General features: G+C 42.1%; 1 protein-coding gene across 2 annotated transcripts; it reads right to left on the minus strand.

Moving 5' to 3' along the window:
* Nucleotides 1-9,417: 9,417 nt before the first annotated feature.
* LOC136403452 (gap junction gamma-3 protein-like) lies at nt 9,418-18,073 on the minus strand. Of its 2 annotated transcripts, XM_066382196.1 has the most exons (4): nt 17,973-18,073; nt 11,885-11,966; nt 10,681-11,465; nt 9,418-10,378 (listed from the first exon to the last, which is right to left on the minus strand). In XM_066382196.1, exons 2-4 carry the CDS (start codon nt 11,929-11,931, stop codon nt 10,371-10,373), a joined length of 840 nt encoding a protein of 279 aa, XP_066238293.1. In that variant the 5' UTR covers nt 11,932-11,966; nt 17,973-18,073; the 3' UTR covers nt 9,418-10,370. The 2 variants fall into 2 exon arrangements, with proteins under 2 accessions (XP_066238293.1, XP_066238295.1); XM_066382198.1 differs by lacking the exon at nt 11,885-11,966 and having other exon boundaries at nt 17,973-18,069.
* Between the last annotated feature and the right edge of the window lie 320 nt (nt 18,074-18,393).

Consider the following 18,393-nt stretch of genomic DNA (forward strand, 5'->3'; position numbering starts at 1 on the left):
TTCATAAAATGCTCTTTAAAACCCAGGTCCATGAGTTTAGTACCTATGTCTTCTTCTATTTACTTTATTGTTTCAGGTCTTATGTTTAGATCTTTGATCCATTTTGAGTTAATTTTAGTACAGGGGGACAAACTGTAGTCCAGTTTCATTCTTTTGCATGTGGCTTTCCAGTTTTCCCAGCACCATTTATTGAAGAGGCTTTCTTTTCTCCATTGTATGTTCTTGGCCCCTTTATCGAAAATTATTTGACTATACATATGTGGTTTTATTTCTGGACTTTCTATTCTGTTCCATTGGTCTGAGTGTCTATTTTTCTGCCAATACCATGCTGTTTTGATTGTCGTGGCCCTATAATATAGTTTGAAGTCAGGTATTGTAATGCCCCCAGCTTCATTCTTTTTCTTTAGGATTGCTTTGGCTATTCGGGGTTTTTTATAGTTCCATATAAATCTGATGATTTTTTGCTCTATTTCTTTAAAAAATGTCATTGGAATTTTGATGGGAATTGCATTAAATTTGTATATTGCTTTGGGTAATATAGCCATCTTGGTTATATTTATTCTTCCTAACCAAGAACAAGGAATCTTCTTCCATCTCATTATATCTTTCTCGATTTCTCTTAACAATGGTTTATAGTTTTCATTATATAAGTCCTTTACATTCTTTGTTATGTTTATTCGTAAGTATTTTTTTTTGTTGTTGTTGCAATTGTGAAGGGGATTATTCTTTTGAGTTCGTTCTCAGTTGTTTCATTGTTGGCATATAGAAAGGCTATTGACTTCTGTATGTTAATTTTGTATCCTGCGACCTTACTGTATTGGCTTATTGTTTCTAGTAGTCTTTTTGTGGATTCTTTGGGGTTTTCAATGTATAGGATCATATCATCTGCAAAAAGTGATACCTTTACTTCTTCTTTTCTGATATGGATGCCTTTTATTTCTTTGTCTTGTCTGATTGCTCTGGCTAGAACCTCTAGTACCACATTAAATAAGAGTGGAGAGAGTGGACAACCCTGTCTTGTTCCTGATTTAAGTGGGAAAGCCTTCATTTTAGTGCCATTTAATATGATGTTAGCTGATGGTTTATCATATATGGCCTTTATCATGTTGAGATATTTTCCTTCTTTTTTTTTTTATAAATTTTTATTAATGTTAATGGGATGACATTAATAATTCAGGGTACATATATTCAACGAAAACATGTCTAGGTTATCTTGTCATTAAATTATGTTGCATACCCCTCGCCCAGAGTCAGATTGTCCTTCGTCACCCTCTATCTAGTTTTCTCTGAGCCCCTCCCCCTCCCCCTAACTCTCTCCCTCCCTCCCTCCTGCATCCTCCCTCCCTCCACCCCTGGTAACCACCACACTCTTGTCCATGTCTCTTAGTCTCGTTTTTATGTTCCACCAATGTATGGAATCATGTAGTTCTTGTTTTTTTCTGATTTACTTATTTCACTCCGTATAATGTTGTCAAGATCCCGCCATTTTGCTGTAAATGATCTGATGTCATCATTTCTTATGGCTAAGTAGTATTCCATAGTGTATATGTGCCACATCTTCTTTATCCAGTCTTCTACTGAAGGGCTTTTTGGTTGTTTCCATGTCTTGGCCACTGTGAACAGTGCTGCAATGAACATGGGGCTACATGTGTCTTTACGTATCAATAATTCTGAGGTTTTGGGGTATATACCCAGTAGAGGGATTGCTGGGTCATAAGGTAGTTCTATTTGCAGTTTTTTGAGGAACCACCATACTTTCCTCCATAGTGGTTGTACTACTTTACATTCCCACCAACAGTGTATGAGGGTTCCTTTTTCTCCATAGCCTCTTCAACATTTGTTATTACCCGTCTTGTTGATAATAGCTAATCTAACAGGGGTGAGGTGGTATCTCATTGTAGTTTTGATTTGCATTTCTCTAATAACTAATGAAGCTGAGCATCTTTTCATAGAGATATTTTCCTTCTATACCCATTTTGTTGAGAGTCTTAAACATAAAATTGTGTTGTATTTTATCGAAAGCCTTTTCTGCGTCTATTGATAAGATCATGTGGTTTTTGTTCTTTGTTTTGTTGATATGGTGTATTACGTTAACCGTTTTACGTATGTTGAACCATCTTTGAGAGTCTGGGATGAATCCCACTTGATCATGATGTATTATTTTTTTAATATGTTGTTGTATTCGATTTGCTAGTATTTTGTTTAGTATTTTAGCATCTGTATTCATTAGAGATATTGGTCTGTAGTTTTCTTTTTTTGTGCCATCCTTGCCTGGTTTTGGTATCAGGGTTATGTTGGCCTCATAAAATGTGTTTGGAAGTATTGCTTCTTCTTCATTTTTTTGGAAGACTTTCAGTAGAATAGGAACCAAGTTTTTTTTGAATGTTTGATAAAATTCGCTGGTATAGCTGTCAGGGCCTGGACTTTTATTTTTGGGGAGGTTTTTAATGGTTTTTTCTATTTCTTCTCTACTGATAGGTCTGTTTAGGCTTTCTGCTTCTTCTTGACTCAGTCTAGGAAGGTTGTATTTTTCTAGGAATTTATCCATTTCTTCTAGGTTGTTGAATTTAGTGGCATAAAGTTTTTCATAGTATTCTACAATAATTCTTTGTATATCTACGGTGTCCGTGGTAATTTCTCCTCTTTCATTTTGGATTTTGTTTATATGAGTTCTTTCTCTTTTTTCCTTGGTAAGTCTTGCCAAGGGTTTGTCAATTTTGTTGATCTTTTCAAAGAACCAGCTCTTTGTTCTATTAATTTTTTCTATAGTTTTACTGTTCTCTATTTCATTTATTTCTGCTCTGATTTTTATTATCTCCTTTCTTCGGCTGGTTTTGGGTTGTCTTTGTTCTTCTTTTTCTAGTTCCTTAAGGTGTGAAGTTAAGTGGTTCACTTGGGCTCTCTCTTGTTTGTTCATATATGCCTGAAGTGATATGAACTTCCCTCTTATCACTGCTTTTGCTGCATCCCATAGATTCTGATATGTCGTATTGTCATTTTCATTAGTCTGTATATATCTTTTGATCTCTGCACTTATTTCTTCTTTGACCCATTCATTTTTTAAAAGTATGTTGTTTAGTTTCCACATTTTTGTCAGATTTTTTTTCTTCTTTTTGCAGTTGAATTCTAGTTTCAAGGCTTATGATCAGAAAATATGCTTGGTACAACTTCGATTTTTCTGAATTTGCTGATGTTGTTTTTGTGGCCCAACATATGGTTAATTCTTGAGAATGATCCATGTACACTGGAGAAAATGTATACTCAGTCACTTTGGGATGAAATGTTCTGTAGATGTCTATCATATCCAGGTGCTCTAGTGTTTTATTTAAGGCCACTATATCTTTGTTGATTCTCTGTTTGGATGACCGATCTAGAGCCGTCAGTGGTGTATTGAGGTCTCCAAGTATGATTGTATTTTTGTCAGTTTTAGTTTTAAGGTCAATAAGTAGCTGTCTTATATATTTTGGTGCTCCTTGGTTTGGTGCATATATATTAAGAATTGTTATGTCTTCTTGATTCATTGTCCCCTTAGCCATTATGAAATGGCCATTTTTGTCTCTGAGTACTTTTTTTGTCTTGTAGTCAGCATGATCAGATATGAGTATTGCTACGCCTGCTTTTTTTTGGATGTTATTTGCTTGGAGTATTGTTTTCCAGCCTTTCACTTTGAATTTGTTTTTATCCTTGTTACTTAGATGAGTTTCCTGTAGGCAGCATACAGTTGGATTTTCTTTTTTAATCCATTCTGCTACTCTGTGCCTTTTTATTGGTGAGTTTAATCCGTTTACATTTAGTGTAATTATTGACACTTGTGAGTTCCCTGTTGCCATTTTATAAATTGCTTTCTGTTAGTTTTGTGTCTTGTTTGATCCTTCTCTTTCGTTTTTCTAACTTTTGTTTTCATTTGGTTGTATTCCATACATCTTTCCACTGTTGCTATCTTTTTTATCTCACGTGCTTCTGTGGTGGTTTTTTCAATGGTGGTTACCTTTAAGTAATGAAAAGGGTTCCTACCCTGTTCATTGTAGTGCAGTATTTTGTGAGTACTTTTGCACTCCATCGTCCTTTGCTACTGTTAATCTCCATCCTCTCCTCCCTTTCTTTTTGTTTTTGTCACAGTTTAAATTTGGTTTTATTGTGTTCTTCTTGGAGCTTTTACTTGTGGCTTTATTTTTTTTTTGTTCCTTGTATCTGATTGGAGAACCCCCTTTAGTAATTCCTGGAGTGGGAGTTTTCTGATGATATATTCCCTCATCTTTTCTGTATCTGTGAATGTTTTTATTTCTCCCTCATATTTGAAAGATAGCTTTGATGGGTATAGTATTCGCGGCTGAAAGTTTCTCTCTTTCAGGACTTTAAATATTGGGGTCCACTCTCTTCTAGCTTGTAGAGTTTCTGCTGAGAAATCTGATGATAATCTAATGGGCCTTCCTTTATATGTTGTATTCTTCTTTTCCCTGGCTGCCTTGATAATTTTTTCTTTGCTGTTGGTTTGTGCCAATTTCATTATGATGTGCCTTGGAATAGGTTTGTTGGAGTTAAGAAAACTCGGAGTTCTGTTTGCTTCATGAATTTGAGGCTTTAGTTCTTTCCACAGGCTTGGGAAGTTCTCATCTATTATTTGTTTGAGTATGTTCTCCATTCCATTTTCTCTCTCTTCTCCCTCTGATATACCTATTATTCTTATGTTATTCTTTCTGATGGAGTCAGATAATTCTTGTAGGGCTATCTCATTTTTTTTAATTTTTGAGTCTCTTTCTTCTTCTCTCTGTTGTGCCTCAAGTTGCTTGTCTTCTATTTCACTAATCCTTTCTTCTATCTGGCCTGTTCTATTAGCCAAGCTTGTTACCTCGTTTTTCAGCTCGTGAATTGAGTTTTTCATCTCTGTTTGATTTGTTTTTATAGTTTCAATTTCCTTGGACATATATTCTTTGTGTTCATTGAGTTGTTTTCTGAGCTCCCTAAATTGCCTTTCTGTGTTTTCTTGTATATCTCGGAGGATTTTTAGGATTTCTATCTTGAATTCTTTGTCATTTAACTCCAAGGTTTCCAATATATTAAATTTTTTCTCCATAGATTTTTCCTCATCTATCTGTGTTACCTCTCTTTCTTTTGTATCCATGATATTTGATTTTCTCTTCCTTAATGGCATCTGAGGGTGGTTTTGTTGATAGTATTAATGAGATTTATTTAAAAATAAAAAGTTAAAAAAATAAAAAATTGAAAATAGTTGTGTTTTTTTTAAAAAATTAATAATGAAATAAAGAAAAATAAAATAAAATTAAAATTAAATAAAAGGAAATTATTTCCCCCCTCCTTTTTTCCTCTCCTCTCCTCTCCCCTCTTTCTTGAGAAAATCTTGTGGTGAACTGTGAATTATATTGTATTTAACAGAACAAACAATGCCTGTAATGGAGGGCCTGAATTGGGGAAAAGTAATAAAGGTGCAAGAAAAAAAATAATAAAAAAATAAAATAAAATAAAAAATAAAAAAGGGGGGGTATGGACCCACAAAAAGCAAATAAGGAAAAAATTTGGATCAAGAATAAAATGATTTGCGTTTAGATGTTGGTTGACTAAGAGTTATGATGAGAGGAGTAAGAGGGAAACAGGAAAATGGGGGGACAAATTAAAAAATTACTATTGTATTTAGTGGAACAAGAGCTTGATAAAATGGAGAGCCAGGGATGGGAGCACTGCTAGTGAGTTAAAAAGGTGAAGTAAAAACCCCCCAAAATGCCACAAACATAAGTTTGAGTCCCAGATAAAATAATTTGTTCGTTATTGAGGTTTTAATGAGAGGAGACGTAAAGGAGAAAGGAAGAAACTAATATAGAGGGAGAAAAGAAAGAGAGAGAGAGAAAAAAAGAGGGAACCACTAAAAGAAGAAAAAAGAAAAAAGAGGAGAGAGAGAGAGAGAGAGAGAGTTAAGGGTTTTGGAGTGCAACCCTCATAGAGAGAAAGGAAGAGGAAAGAAAAGATAATGGGAGATGTAACACTTATGGGTAGTGTAGTTCAAGGAGAGGAGAGAGTAAGACCGGTAGAGAGTTAAACGACCAAATTGGAGGAGGAAAAAAAAAAATCAAGGATGAGATAAGAGAAACAAACGAACAAATATAATAAAATGGATAGGTTATAAAGTCTGCGGATTATTCTTGATTTTGAGAGGTTATCTTCTTGCTTTTTCTTTTCTCTCCCTCTTCCTGGTCGGTGACTCTGTACCCCAGGTTCTGCCCCTTTGGCACGCTCAGGTAGAGGTTTGCAGTTGATAAGTCTCTATGGTGATGTCATGTATTGTGCTTCAGTCTCGTTGGCAGTCGAGGCTCATTAGCATTTATAGGCTCCGACAGTGAGAGAGTCCGTGTTCCTGGAGCCTCTCTCCTAGTCTTTCCTTCCTCAATTAGTAGCCTGATAATCCAGCTATGGGGTTGCTGCTGCCTCTGCCTGGATAGTAAGAGGCTCAAAAAGTTGGCAACTCCCCACTCTATTTCCACTCAGCACAGGGCTCTGGGTAAGGCTCAGTCAGTCAGAGCCGCTAACATAATCATCCAGGGCTTCCGCCCACTCAAAGACCTCTGGCTCTGCCACTCTGTCTGGTAACACGGGCGGGCACCCACTCCTGGGGTGCTTGGAGGAAACTCTCGTTCACTATCTGCACGCACAGACCAGGATGTTAGACCGGAAGTCTCGCCCTCTGAGTGAAACCCCCCGCCCGCACTGAAAAGTTCCAGCTGGAACTTGGCTCTCGCTCCGTCCTCGTGTGCAACTTTTTCAAGGCACTGGGGCGGCCTGAGACTCCGACCTCGGCCCACACAAAGGCCCCCGACTCTGCCCCTCTGTGTGACAACACGGGCTCCCACTCCTGAAGTGCTGGGAGGAGTCTCCTGCCCACTCTCCTTGCACGCAGACCAGGATGTGAGGCCGGAGTCTTGCCCTCGGAGTGAAACCTCCCGCCCGCACTGAAAAGTTCCAGTGTTGGAATTAGCTCTCGCTCCCTCCCCGTGTGCGGCTCTCCCAGGGTGCTGGGGGGGGGGCCCGGAGGCTTTCGGCCCACACAAAGGCCTCTGACTCTGCCTCTCTGTGGAGTAACACAGGTGCACCCTCCCGGGGTCTGCGCACCGACCAGGAGATCAGGTAAAATGGCTGCCCTGCTTGTCTTTCTTTGGGTTTGGCGCGACTGTTAGCTGTAATGCCCGGGTTGTCACAGGAACAGTTTTTCCTCGGCTTGGATCTCCGTGCCACAGCCTGGTTCAGCCGTTTGTGCTGCGGCCTGGATCTATTCACCCTCTTTGCCCGCCTCAGTTTCTATATTCTTAGTTTCCAGTGAAAACCGCCATGTTTAGGTTAGTGAGGAAGGCGGAGCATTTCTTACTCCCTATTTCTTTCGGGGTTTGGTTATATATTTAGCCAATTTTTCGCTCGATCATACCTTTGGGTGAAACATCTGGAGGCTCCAAGGATAGGTTTTTCTGTTTCTGGTTGAAGATCTTGTTGAGGTTTGGGGGAGATTTATCGGTATCGCTTCCAACCCCGCCATTACTCTGACGTCATCTCGCTTTATTTCTTTTATTCTTCTCCCTTTGTTTCTCTACACATGAATGAAGTCTTTAATTTTTCTGTGTCCCAATATCAAACACTGCCTTTCCCATAATAGGCTCAATGAGCATTTACTGAATGTATGATTAAATGATTTGGAAAGGAGGTTTCAGCAATTTTTGGTTTGGGGTTTTTTATAAAAGTCCCACAGAATATCCAGCTTTAAAGTGTTTAAATTATACAACTAAGATATGCTTTCTTTGTAAGTGGAGATCCTATACTGAGAAGGAATCAGAGTCTTAACGTGGACCAGGGAGGAAGAAGTGGTCTTATCAGTTACTGATGGTTGCCCTGAGTGTTTGTGGTATATGTGTCTGTATGTCTGCATATGTATTGAGTGACAGAAATGAGGTCCTATGTCTCATTAAGTTCACTATGTTTTCAATCCTGCCATATTCCTAAGATGAATGTCCTTTACTGAAAACACTGAGGCTCCGCATTTCCCAATTTTATTAACCTGGAGGAATTTCAGGGACCACAACTAGCCAAACAATCTTGATAAAGAAGAACAAAGTAGGAGGATTCTCACTTCTCGATTTCAAACCTGTTACAAAGCTACAGTAATCAGAACATAGTATTGGTATAAGGATAGACATATATATGAGTTAAATAGTGTTAGGAAAATTTCCTGGGGCCAAGAGGCTGGAGAAAGAGGCAGAAAACTCCAGCATTACAAAAAACAGCTTATTAAGGGAACTTACATGTGAGGCTTGTCTGGGGCAGCAGTGAGACAACATGGATATCATCCATGCCAAATGGCAAGTACTAAAGGCTCCTAAAGCACAGGGCAGGATGAATAGTGGTACAGGTGTGTGACCAGCCCTAGATAAGGGAAAAATACTTGCATAGGGCAGAGCAAAGACCTGTTTCAGGAACCAGCACACCTGGGGCTTGATAGAATCAATCAGAGTCCGAAAGACCACGGTAACAGGCTTTAATGAAAGGAAACCTGCCCAACTGTCTCATAAGGGAGAGCAGCCCCCGGTTCTCTAATAGGTAGAGTTAAATAGGGAATTTGAGGGTGGGGGCTGGTAATCATTAAGGAAAAATGTATCTTTCACCGATTTATGTAAGATTAACAGTAAATAAGCTAGGAGACTTTCCACACCTGGGTTTGTCACCCGGATGCCTAGGGGAAGGTTATCTGGAACATCCAGTTTGTCAATGTCCCTTTGTCCTCGAGGAGGGGGTCATGGCCCCCACCTGCAACCCTATCAGGGCTTAGGGTAGCAGATGATCAGACATTCTGGGGGGGGGCATGGGGAATTTATGGGAAGCAATCTCTGTTCTGGCCCAATCTAGCTGGATCTAGCTTAAGGGTCCACAGCAGTCACATCATGGGACAGTCTCTCCTCCACAAATAAAATGGACTGTCCAGAAAAAGTGCCATACATCGAAAAGCAGTTGATTTTGAACAAGGGTGCCAAAGCAAAGTTTGGGGGCTATAGGGTATGGGGGTAATAGCTGAGGGTCATAGGATTTCTTTTTGAGTTGATAAAAATGTTCTAAAATTATTTGTGTTAATGGATGCACATCTCTGTGACTACTAAAGAGCATTGGAATGTAGATTTTAAATGGGTGAATTACATGATACATGAAATATATATATATATCAATAAAGCTATTTTAATAAAAGGGACGTTATAAAGGAGGAATTCCGAATGATGACATTTGCTTTTGTCTGTCCTTGTCTCTTGGCTCTGGCTATAGCAGATAAGGGATTCTTTATGAAACACTTGAGTAGTAGAAAAAAATTTTATTATTTTACTAGTTGTTGCCAAGGTGTCTCTTGGGAAACCAAATATCTTTTCTTAGGGATATACTTTCTTAATATTCGGGAGGAATTTGGAATTCAGAAAGAAAAAACAAGACTAGGTCACTGTTCTTTGTTGAGAATTTGAGGGCAAGAAAGAACTGGGGAGAAAGGTGTTTCTGCAAAATGGTGGGAGGCTAGACATCTCTTGGATGGAAATGACTAATAAGAGACTCAGGAGAAGGGAACCTGCTACTCAGCTTTAAACGATCTCCCCAATCACACTTACATAAACGCCCCTTATGGTTACCCCTGCATCAGCAATACAACTCTACTGTCTTTTCTGTGGTATTGAGGGTTATGAGTTTAAAAAGTAGGGACTTAGCCCACGTCCTGCAGCAGTGCCGGAGCAATAGAGCAGCTGCCGTGAACCAAGAAGATGATGAGAATTGAACAGAAATCAGAGCTGTCGGTGGTCCAGGGATATAAGCCTCTGAATTCACAGTAATCTTCCTAAAGAATATGGCTGGGTGTTTGAATAAATCTAATCTATGTATTAAAGGACACTGGATTATATAACTTGGAAGGCCAGAATTTCTGAATAAGATATACTGCAATGCTGGGGGTATTCAGGGTTATAGGACTTTGAAGTTGGGGAAGCAGAGAATGTGGAACAGGAGAGAAAGAAGTAGAGTCACTGAGACAGGTAGGAGGACTGTCTTTAGCAGCAAGAATGCCACAACAGTAGTTGATCTTTATTGCGCAGGACAAGGGTGAGGCATGGTTTTACGGAGGTTTCTGCTGGCTGACTCTGGAACCAAGCCCATGAAGACTCTGATGCTTTCACCAGAGAATTCTAGTGAGGGCACATGCAGGAGTTCTTCAAGGAAATGCTGTAGGCAGCACGGCCCTTAGAGATGTTCCAACAGCCTCTAACTTGTCATGGAGATTAATCCCCACTCATTGGATGTTGGGGAGAAGATCCAGGCATATGGTTTCCTTCAAGTTGAGCCAGGTGTCTTTATAACTCTGCAAAGTAGAGAATCAAGCAGAAGCTGAGACTTTTTTTAAATGGGAAAATCTCAATAGAAGGACAAGGAGGTATAACTGACTGAACATTCAGATCCTGGTTATTGGAAGGAGTCATCAACTTGATGGGGATGGGGGTTAGGTTGGGAGCAGTGGTCAGAACACCTACCTAGAACCTGGTTTTCTACTTTGTAACACGTGGGCGTTGTACTTCCCAGAGAGTAAGGGAGTAAGGGAGCTGTCAAAGGGGGGTCATCAGGACAAAGACATCAGGCAAAGAAGATGGACATCAGTGTCCTCACCTGCTTCTCGGAACTGCTCTTTTGACTCCACCACTGGGAAGTTATCGTTTGGTTCCTTGTGTTTTCTGGTTCTCTCTGAAGTTGAGAAGCAGTTAGAAAAGGAAGATTTTTGCTTCCAGGTCCGCCACCATCTCACGATGCTCAGGAGCACAAGCTCCAAAAGAGTAAAGAAGAGACAAAACCCACTGATCCCAAACATGGTCTTTAGGAAGATGGTCTTCTCAGAGGGGCGGGACAGATTACAGGTTATACTACCAGGGCAAGGCTCTCGGCGACATGCAAAGGAGCTGGGCACCTTGAACCCATACAGATAGTACTGCCCTCCCAAGGCTGCCCCCTCAAGGACCAGTCGAACCCCTAGCTGTGCCACATAGGCCCAGAGCAGCCTGGGGCTTTTAGCTCCTGAGGCACCTGTGCTGCCCTGTCCTTGTTGGACCAGGGTCTCCTCTTCCTTCTTTACCTTTCCTGGCTCTTCCCAATGCAAGATGCCATGATATATGGTGAAACCCATGTAGAGGGCACTGGGCACAGCCACCAACATGACCTGGAAGGCCCAGAAGCGCAGTGGGGAGAGAGCGTGTAAGGCATCATAGCAGGCAGCCTTGCAGCCTGGCTGCTGAGTGTGACACACAAATTCACTCTGCTCGTCATCGTAGACCCCTGTCCCACCGGCAGCCAGCAGCACGAGGCGGAATCCCAGGAGCACCGGAAGAAGGAGACGCCCTACGGGGGTGGAGTACCGGCTCTCCTCAGCCATCAGCCACCTCAGGAACCTGCCACACATCCTGTTACAGAGCAGAGGACAATAATGAGCATAGGTGTGTGCTCCTTTAGGGGGAGCTGTAGGCCATCTCTTTGCTCCTAATCCAAAAATGAGTAAAGCAAACCTTGTTCCTCTCCAAGGTTCTGGTTGATCAAATACTAAGAGTCTGATTGCACCTATTTATATAGTTAATGGAATCATCTATGTAAAATAATCTTAGTAACTGTGAGTGTGCCTCTTCTGTCCCCTGCAGCAGAGAGAAACTCCTAGCATTGGGTAGAGAGTAGTGTCTGTCTTTGTCTTTCTTTCCCTCCCTCCCTCTCACTCTAAATAGGCTAAATAGTAAGAAACCGGTGTCCTCTCAAAACTGATACTTCCCCAGGTGATGGCTGCCAGCTCTGGTGCTGCTGTCAGCATCATCTGAATGAAATCAGTGCTGACCTGGGAGTATGAGCATTCTTTTGCTGCCTGCTTTCCTCTGGCTCCATGCCCTTGGGTGCTTCCAGGTGTGTCCGGCTGGCCTCTGCTCCCATCACAAAGTAAAACTGAGATGTGGTTACATTAGGGGCCTCCGTGGGGATCAAGTGAAGAGAGTGAGTGGCAAGTCTTGCTTTAGTGTAATGTTCTTTAGGCCCAGGAAAAGGAGAACTTTCCTTTTTTTGTAAGAAAACACAGCAGAATCTCCTAGTTAAGTGTAATGGGGTTTGAGGTGAAAGTCAGAACTGGCTTGAAAAAAAATTTAAACTTTGACTCTCCTTTGCTATTGTCCTTGGTCACCTCTCCCTCACAGTGAGAGGTGACCATGGCCAGGAACAGATTTCAGCAGTTCCTCAATTCCCTGGGCAAAATATCATCATGCTCTCAGCCCAGTTTGTCATCTTTATCTTTGTCCCAAGTAGCAGCCTTCCTCAATGCCCAGTCACTGTTTCTAACCATCACCATTAAACCCAAACTCTTACACTTCTGCTTCCCCTCACTCTTAGAAGACCACACAATCCTCTTTATTTATTTTTAATTAAGTGAGAGCAGGGGAGGCAGAGAGACAGACTCCCACAATCTCCCCTACCAGGATCCACATGACAAGCGCCCTATGGGGGGATACTCTGCCCATCTGGGACGCTGCTTCATTGCTCAGCAACCAAGCTATTTTTAACATCTGAGGAAGAGGCCAGGGAACCATCCTCAGTGCTGGGGAGCCAACTTACTAGAGCCAATCAAGCCAGGGATGCGGGAGAGGAAGAGAGAGGAAGAGAGAGGGGGAAGAGGTGTAAAAGCAGTTGGTCACTTCTCCTATGTGCCCTGACCAGGAATCGAACCCGGGACATCCACACACGAGCCAATGCTCTACCACTGCACCAACCAGCCAAGGTGCAATCCTCTTATTCTACAAAGAAAATAGAGACTGTTTGATGTGAAACCTTACAGCTACTACTCTCTTATCTTCAGAGGCACTTCCTTCTACAGCATCTTGGAAAAAGAAGTGGCCCTATACTGTCCAAGGCTCCTCTCCCTTCCAAATCGTATCCTTGGATCTCTCTTTTCTGGCTTTTTCAAAGATTTGATCCCTATATTCTCTTTCTTGTAATTCAGACCACCCTTATTTCCTCTCTGACTATGAACTTGCTTAGGTTTCTCTCTTTTAACTCTAATAATAATAACCTGAATTTCTAAATTAATATGGTGGCAAACAAAACATGCTTAATTAGTCTCATATCAGCTTCCCAATTATAATACCCATAAAGATACATAAAACAATTTAAAATAGTGTCATAAACTATAGATATCAACAGGCCATATGCCAAAAATTAAGCAGAATGGTCACTTCTGTACATTTGGAAGGGATGAATTAAAACACATCCAGCCCGACCTTTGGTGGCGCAGTGGATAAAGCGTCGACCTGGAAATGCTGAGGTCGCCGGTTCGAAACCTTGGGCTTGCCTGGTCAAGGCACATATGGGAGTTGATGCTTCCAGCTCCTCCCCACCTTCTCTCTCTGTCTCTCTCTCCTCTCTCTCCTTCTCTCTCTCCTCTCTAAAATGAATAAATAAAATAAAAATTAAAAAAAAAACACTTCCAAAGGTTTCAATTGACCAGAGAAATATGTTTCCATCCACTAACTGTAAGAAACCATATTTTGAGCCACTGGGAATCAAAAGTTTGAACCTCTGCTTGCTTCTCAGTCCCTATCTTTCTTTCTTTTTTCTTTTCTTTTTATTCTATTCTTTGAGAGTGCATTTATTAAAGCTGGGAAGAGCAAAACACATAAGGGCGTAGGATGGAAGAAGCAACAGGAGAGAGAGCAGGTGGGGCTGCTGTGGCTCCCTGGGCAGTCAGAGAAAAGGCGGCCCTAGGGACAGTTTCAGGGGTTAGCCTGAGACCGCCGCCCACTGCTCCCCTGATTACTAGTCTCGTGGGGACCCTTAGAGTTCAGGAGATGCATGCCTGTGGGGGAAGAAAGGTGTGGGTGTACACCCAGGAGGGAAAGCGCTCTGTCCCTGTCTTTCTACCTTCATCATAGATTGTGAAGACACAGAAGACCCAATTCTATAAATTGAATTAAGATTTTTTAGAAGAAACCTATTTTCAGTTTCTAGAAAGATGCAAAATTGCCTTTATAAATAAAGATGGCAGGCCCTGGCTGGTTGGCTCAGTGGTAGAGCGTCGGCCTGGCGTGCGGAAGTCCCAGGTTCGATTCCCGGCCAGGGCACACAGGAGAAGCGCCCATCTGCTTCTCCACCCCTCCCCCTCTCCTTCCTCTCTGTCTCTCTCTTCCCCTCCCACAGCCAAGGCTCCATTGGAGCAAAAGATGGCCCGAGCGCTGGGGATGGCTCCTTGGCCTCTGCCCCAGGCGCTAGAGTGGCTCTGGTCGCGACAGAGCGACGCCCCGGATGGGCAGAGCATTGCCCCCTGGTGGGCGTGCTGGGTGGATCCTGGTTGGGCGCATGCGGGAGTCTGTCTGACTGCCTCCCCATTTCCAGCTTCAGAAAAATACAAAAAAAAAAATTTATTAAAAAAATAAAATAAATAAAGATGGTAAGTTAAAGATATTTATCTCTTCTCATTCCCAAGACTGCTGAAATCTGAAAATAAATGAATCTTTAATTGTATAAACCCACTACAAATAGAATAGGAGAAAGATGTCAGTAGCCCAACTAAAACTTACTTTGAAGGCAACAGGAGAGATTCTGAGGAAAATCAGATCGCAGTGCTAATGATACATTGGGTAATTCTTCAGAAATAGGGAGAAATGCAAATAGATAAGGAAGCAAAATCTGTTTTCTAATTTGGTAATCAAGACAACAAAAATACAAACTCACTAGCTTATTGGATGAAAAAAAGCACTTGGTGAAGTGCCTAAGGGGAAAAAAACAGTTTCTCGATCAATGTTTATTAAATTTTGTTTGGAGACATATTGAGCTCCATAGAGGACCAAAAAGAAGGTCAAGTTCCAATGCTAGTTCTGGGTTTCTCAACCTTGGCACTGTGACAGTTGGGGCCTGGTCATTTTAGTTTGGGGCAAGGGAGAGGCTATCCTGTGTGTTGTAGGATGTTTAGTGGCATTCCTGGTCTCTATCCACTAGATGCCAGTAGCACACTTCCCTCCAACACACAAATGTCTCTAGATCAGGGGTCGGGAACTTATGGCTCGCGAGCCAGATGTGGCTCTTTTGATGGCTGCATCTGGCTCTCAGACAAATCTTTAATAAAAAATAATAATAACATTAAAAATATAAAACGTCATATATTACAATCCATTCATTTCCTACTGTTCATGTTCATGGTTGCGGGTGGCTGGAGCCAATCACAGCTGTCCTCCGGGACAACACCAAATTTTTATTGGATAATGCATAACGTACACAGGCCGTTGTATGGCTCTCACGGAATTACATTTTAAAATATGTGGCGTTTATGGCTCTCTCAGCCAAAAAGTTTCCTGACCCCTGCTGTAGATATTGCTAAATGTCCCCTGGGGTCAAATTCCCTCTGTTGAGTACTACTGCTTTCAGTAGCACTGGTCTATCACCTCTCCACCCTTGGCTTCAGTCATCAGCCCTGTAAAGCAAGAGAGCTGTGCCAGAGCATCTCAAAGGGCTTTTATTGAGTGGGACATGATAATCTACCCATTTCCAGGCTGGCTGCAAATCCTTCCTCAACCAGCCCCATCTGTGAGGATGCCTGCAGCTCCTCCCTGCCAGCAAATCTAGGGCATCCCTGCCCTGGGGAGGCAGCCCCGGGGTTCTGAGGGTTACTGCCCTGGGGCTCTCTGCTGAAGAGTAATCGGAATAAATGCTAATTTGGTAAACTCTCAAGTCTTGCTCTCATTCTCCTTATTTCAAAGTGCAGGCCCAGCATCATCTAGAAAGGCTTCTAATGGTGGTTCCTCAAAAAACTGAAAACTGTACTACCTTATGACCCAGCAATCCCTCTACTGGGTATATACCCCCAAAACTCAGAAACATTGATACGTAAAGACACATGCAACCCCATGTTCACTGCAGCATTGTTCACAGTGGCCAGGACATGGAAACAACCAAAAAGCCCGTCAATAGATGACTGGATAAAGAAGATGTGGCACATATACACTATGGAATACTACTCAGCCATAAGAAATGATGACATCAGATCATTTACAGCAAAATGGTGGGATCTTGATAACACTATACGAAGTGAAATAAGTAAATCAGAAACAACCAGGAACTGCATTATTCCATACGTAGGTGGGACATAAAAGTGAAACTAAGAGACATTGATAAGAGTGTGGTGGTTACAGGGGAAGGGGGGAAAGGGAGAGGGAAAGGGGGAGGGGGAGGGGCACAAAGAAAACTAGATAGAAGATGACAGAGGACAATCTGACTTTGGGTGATGGGTATGCAACATAATTGAACGACAAGATAACCTGGACTTGTTATCTTTGAATATATGTATCCTGATTTATTGATGTCACCCCATTAAAAAAAATAAAATTATTTAAAAATAAAAAAAAAAGAATTAGCAAACTATCAAAAAAAAAAAAAAAAAGGCTTCTAGCACACTCCCAGCAGAACTGCAATTTAACACAAAGCAGGCCCAGCATATTCAAGTGTTGGAAATTTGAGGAGTTTCCAGAGGCCCTGTCTCTGTTCTCTCTCTGTCCTGTGCTCACCCCAGACCCACAGCCAGACATCCAAATGTATTCTGAGAGGCTCAAGGAAGAGAACTGAGAGCTCACCACAGAGGTTTAGTGGTTTGGAAGGGAAATCAGAAAAAGGAGGACAAGAGGACTTGCTTGAACACCCCTTGGTTTAGAGCTCCCATATCGAATTCTGAGTCCCCTTCCTGTCCCTTGCCAGATGGCTGTTATCACCAAAACAATGCTTATTCCACACACATTCCGCAGCCTCATTTTCAGACAAAATTGTGCTTCATCTCCCAAAGTCTGCAGACCAGAGGGAGTTTTCTATAGGTCAGAGTCTAAACACAGTCATCCCTCCTCCCTCCTCCCCTGCTTTCCTGAGACTCTGTGGTCACCCCCCCCCCCATCTGTTTCAGCCATGCTCAGCCCATCTCTCTCTTTCTCTGAGACCTATATCCTCCTCCTATATACATGTCTGCAGGTTTGCCCACAAGGAACAGACCCCCAGGCAGAGAATTTCAGGACCTGGGGAACTGAGGGCTCGGCATGGCTGATATAGCTCAGCTCAAGGGACACCACTCTGTTTCTAGGACCAGAGAAATAGTTTGCAGGTAAATCTATGTGGAAGAGAATTGGTAGACTCTGAACCCTGTTAAGATTTTCACCAGTGGAGCAATAATTATGAGCTCAACAGTTGGAAAAGAGAGGAAAGCTCAGAGTTTGAGGGATTTTTAAATATGTAAATTTATTTAAAATATATAAATAGATATTTTTAAAATTCCATCATGATTGCCTGACCTGTGGTGGCACAGTGGATAAACTGTCAACCTGGAACACTGAGGTCACCAGTTCAAAACCCTGGGCTTGCCTGGTCAAGGCACATATGAAAAGCAACTATGAGATGATGCTTCCCACTCCTCCCCCCAACACCCTCTCTTTCTCCTCCCTCTAAAATCAATAAATAAAACCTTTAAAAATAAATAAAAATAATAATAAAATTCTATCATGATTTTGCTAAGAATTTTTCTAAGCATCTCTAGTCTTTTGGAGAAAAATTTCAGGATTCCATTGGAGGCAGAATCTATTTCAGACAGGTGTGGGTGAAGGGTGTCCACTGAGGACAACTGAGGACAGCGCTGGACCTGGCTCACTACTCCCATCTCACCACACCTGACCTGGAAAACGTTCTAGATTCTTTTATTCAAAGTATGGTAACAGAACTGGCATCGCCAGGTATGCAGAATCTCAGGCCACATCCCAGTTTAGCTAGTCAAATGTGAACTCTAATAATATCCCCAGGTCATTGGTGTGCACATTAAAGTTGTGAAAGGCAGTTTAGAGCCCCAGGCAGCCCCACCAGCTCAGCCCCAGCCCTGTGCCAGCCCGGCTGCACCCTGCCCCAGCATGAGCACTCACCTGGCAGCTTTCAGCAGAAGCACCAACAACAGGAGACAGAGAGAAGTGGCCTCAGACTGAAGCCCGCAGGGTCCCTGCTCTCCCCTAGCCCTGCATCCTGCCACCCACTTCCCCCCCCTCCCCTTTTCATTCCTGGCAGCCTTAGTGAAGGGGAAAAGAATTGCAGCTGGAGCAGGCAGCCCTGCTGTTAAAGAATGAGCTGTGGAGAATAACCCTCTGTTGTTGAGGGTGAGCAGTATGCCTCCTAAGTGAACTGAAACAAGGATTTTCAGATTTTCGGAAGGGGAGCCATGACTTCAACATGTTTACAACGTGCGGGATTGCCGGCAACAATAGAATTTCCTTAAGCTTATCTCAGGATATCCTCTCGTCTTGGCTGGGAAGAATAGTTCAGACTTCTCTCCACAGCACAATGGGCATC

Source organism: Saccopteryx leptura, chromosome 4, assembly GCF_036850995.1.
Source record: "Saccopteryx leptura isolate mSacLep1 chromosome 4, mSacLep1_pri_phased_curated, whole genome shotgun sequence".
NCBI lineage: Eukaryota > Metazoa > Chordata > Mammalia > Chiroptera > Emballonuridae > Saccopteryx > Saccopteryx leptura.